The sequence below is a fragment of the Haliaeetus leucocephalus genome, unplaced genomic scaffold, assembly GCF_000737465.1.
Source record: "Haliaeetus leucocephalus isolate CR32 unplaced genomic scaffold, Haliaeetus_leucocephalus-4.0 Scaffold450, whole genome shotgun sequence".
Classification (NCBI taxonomy): domain Eukaryota; kingdom Metazoa; phylum Chordata; class Aves; order Accipitriformes; family Accipitridae; genus Haliaeetus; species Haliaeetus leucocephalus.
Genome location: NW_010972886.1, coordinates 19346863 through 19347799, shown reverse-complemented (window position 1 = coordinate 19347799; position 937 = coordinate 19346863). Strand labels below are relative to the sequence as shown.

The 937-nt window shown below is 42.4% G+C and overlaps 1 protein-coding gene across 1 annotated transcript in view; it reads right to left on the bottom strand.

Annotated features, from left to right (window-relative positions):
* RALGAPA2 (Ral GTPase activating protein, alpha subunit 2 (catalytic)) overlaps positions 1 to 937 on the bottom strand; it is a 129103-nt gene that overhangs the window by 67400 nt on the left and 60766 nt on the right. Inside the window, exon 25 of the mRNA XM_010575074.1 lies at positions 782 to 910. Within this exon, the coding sequence (XP_010573376.1) occupies positions 782 to 910 (129 nt within the window). The remainder of the gene's footprint in view (positions 1 to 781; positions 911 to 937) is intronic.

The following is a 937-nucleotide window of genomic DNA, read 5'->3' as shown; positions in this document are numbered from 1 at the left end:
TTTTTTTTTTTCCCTCCATGGAAAGTTGAGTATTCATTTCTTATTAGCACTTTAAGCTTTGGATCAATGATCAGGCTGATCAGTTTTTTTAAAGAGACGTCAGAAAATTAATGGCTGTAAGCTCTTTGAGGTACGATGGAAAAAGCACAGCTAGGCTCACCATTTCAGTTCTGCTGAAATACGAGAGGGCTGTGTCCCTGCACAGGGCAACCCGCTCAGCCACATAAATGTCAAGAGCAGCCGTAAAAGCACTTGGCCAAAATGAACAGAAAGGTCTCCCTTGAACTGGTGTTTCATGCACAACAAAGCTTTCCTGTTTTTCCCAGGATTGCCAAACCTTTATCCTTATTTTGGCATCCCATCATTGATTTGCTGTTTTACTTATCCTTCACTAATTTAATCGATTAGTCACATTTCTATTAGTGTTGATGTTTAGTAAGAAATTCAGTATTACCAAGAGAGTTCCATATTTTCAATATTTGCTCACTGAAAAAAGCTAATGAGATTCTGAAATCCAAGTCCTGCTTTTAGCACACAGGCGTGCTGCAATATTAGCGAGGATATGATTTCTCACACTTTGGCCTTTTGATGAAACACCTTTGCAATACTAGTATGTCACCTTATCCCACAATTTCACACATCAGCTGCCATGGTATCTGCCCCAAGAGCCCCATTTCTCATTGCGATAATGAGTCAACACCTGTTAGAGTGGAGACATCCGAACCTCGTTAGCAAGCGTGCGCTCTCAGGGGACAGGGGCACCGGGCATTGCCATACTCACCTCCAGCATGTCTGTGCTCAGAACCCTGGCTGCCGCAGTAATGAAGTCTCCTATCAGCATTGTAAAGCCAGGTAAGCCCAGGAAGAAAAACCAAGGTGGGCAGTGCTTTATGACAGTATTTAAGATATCCTGAAAGAGAAGTTACCTGTTTGAGAA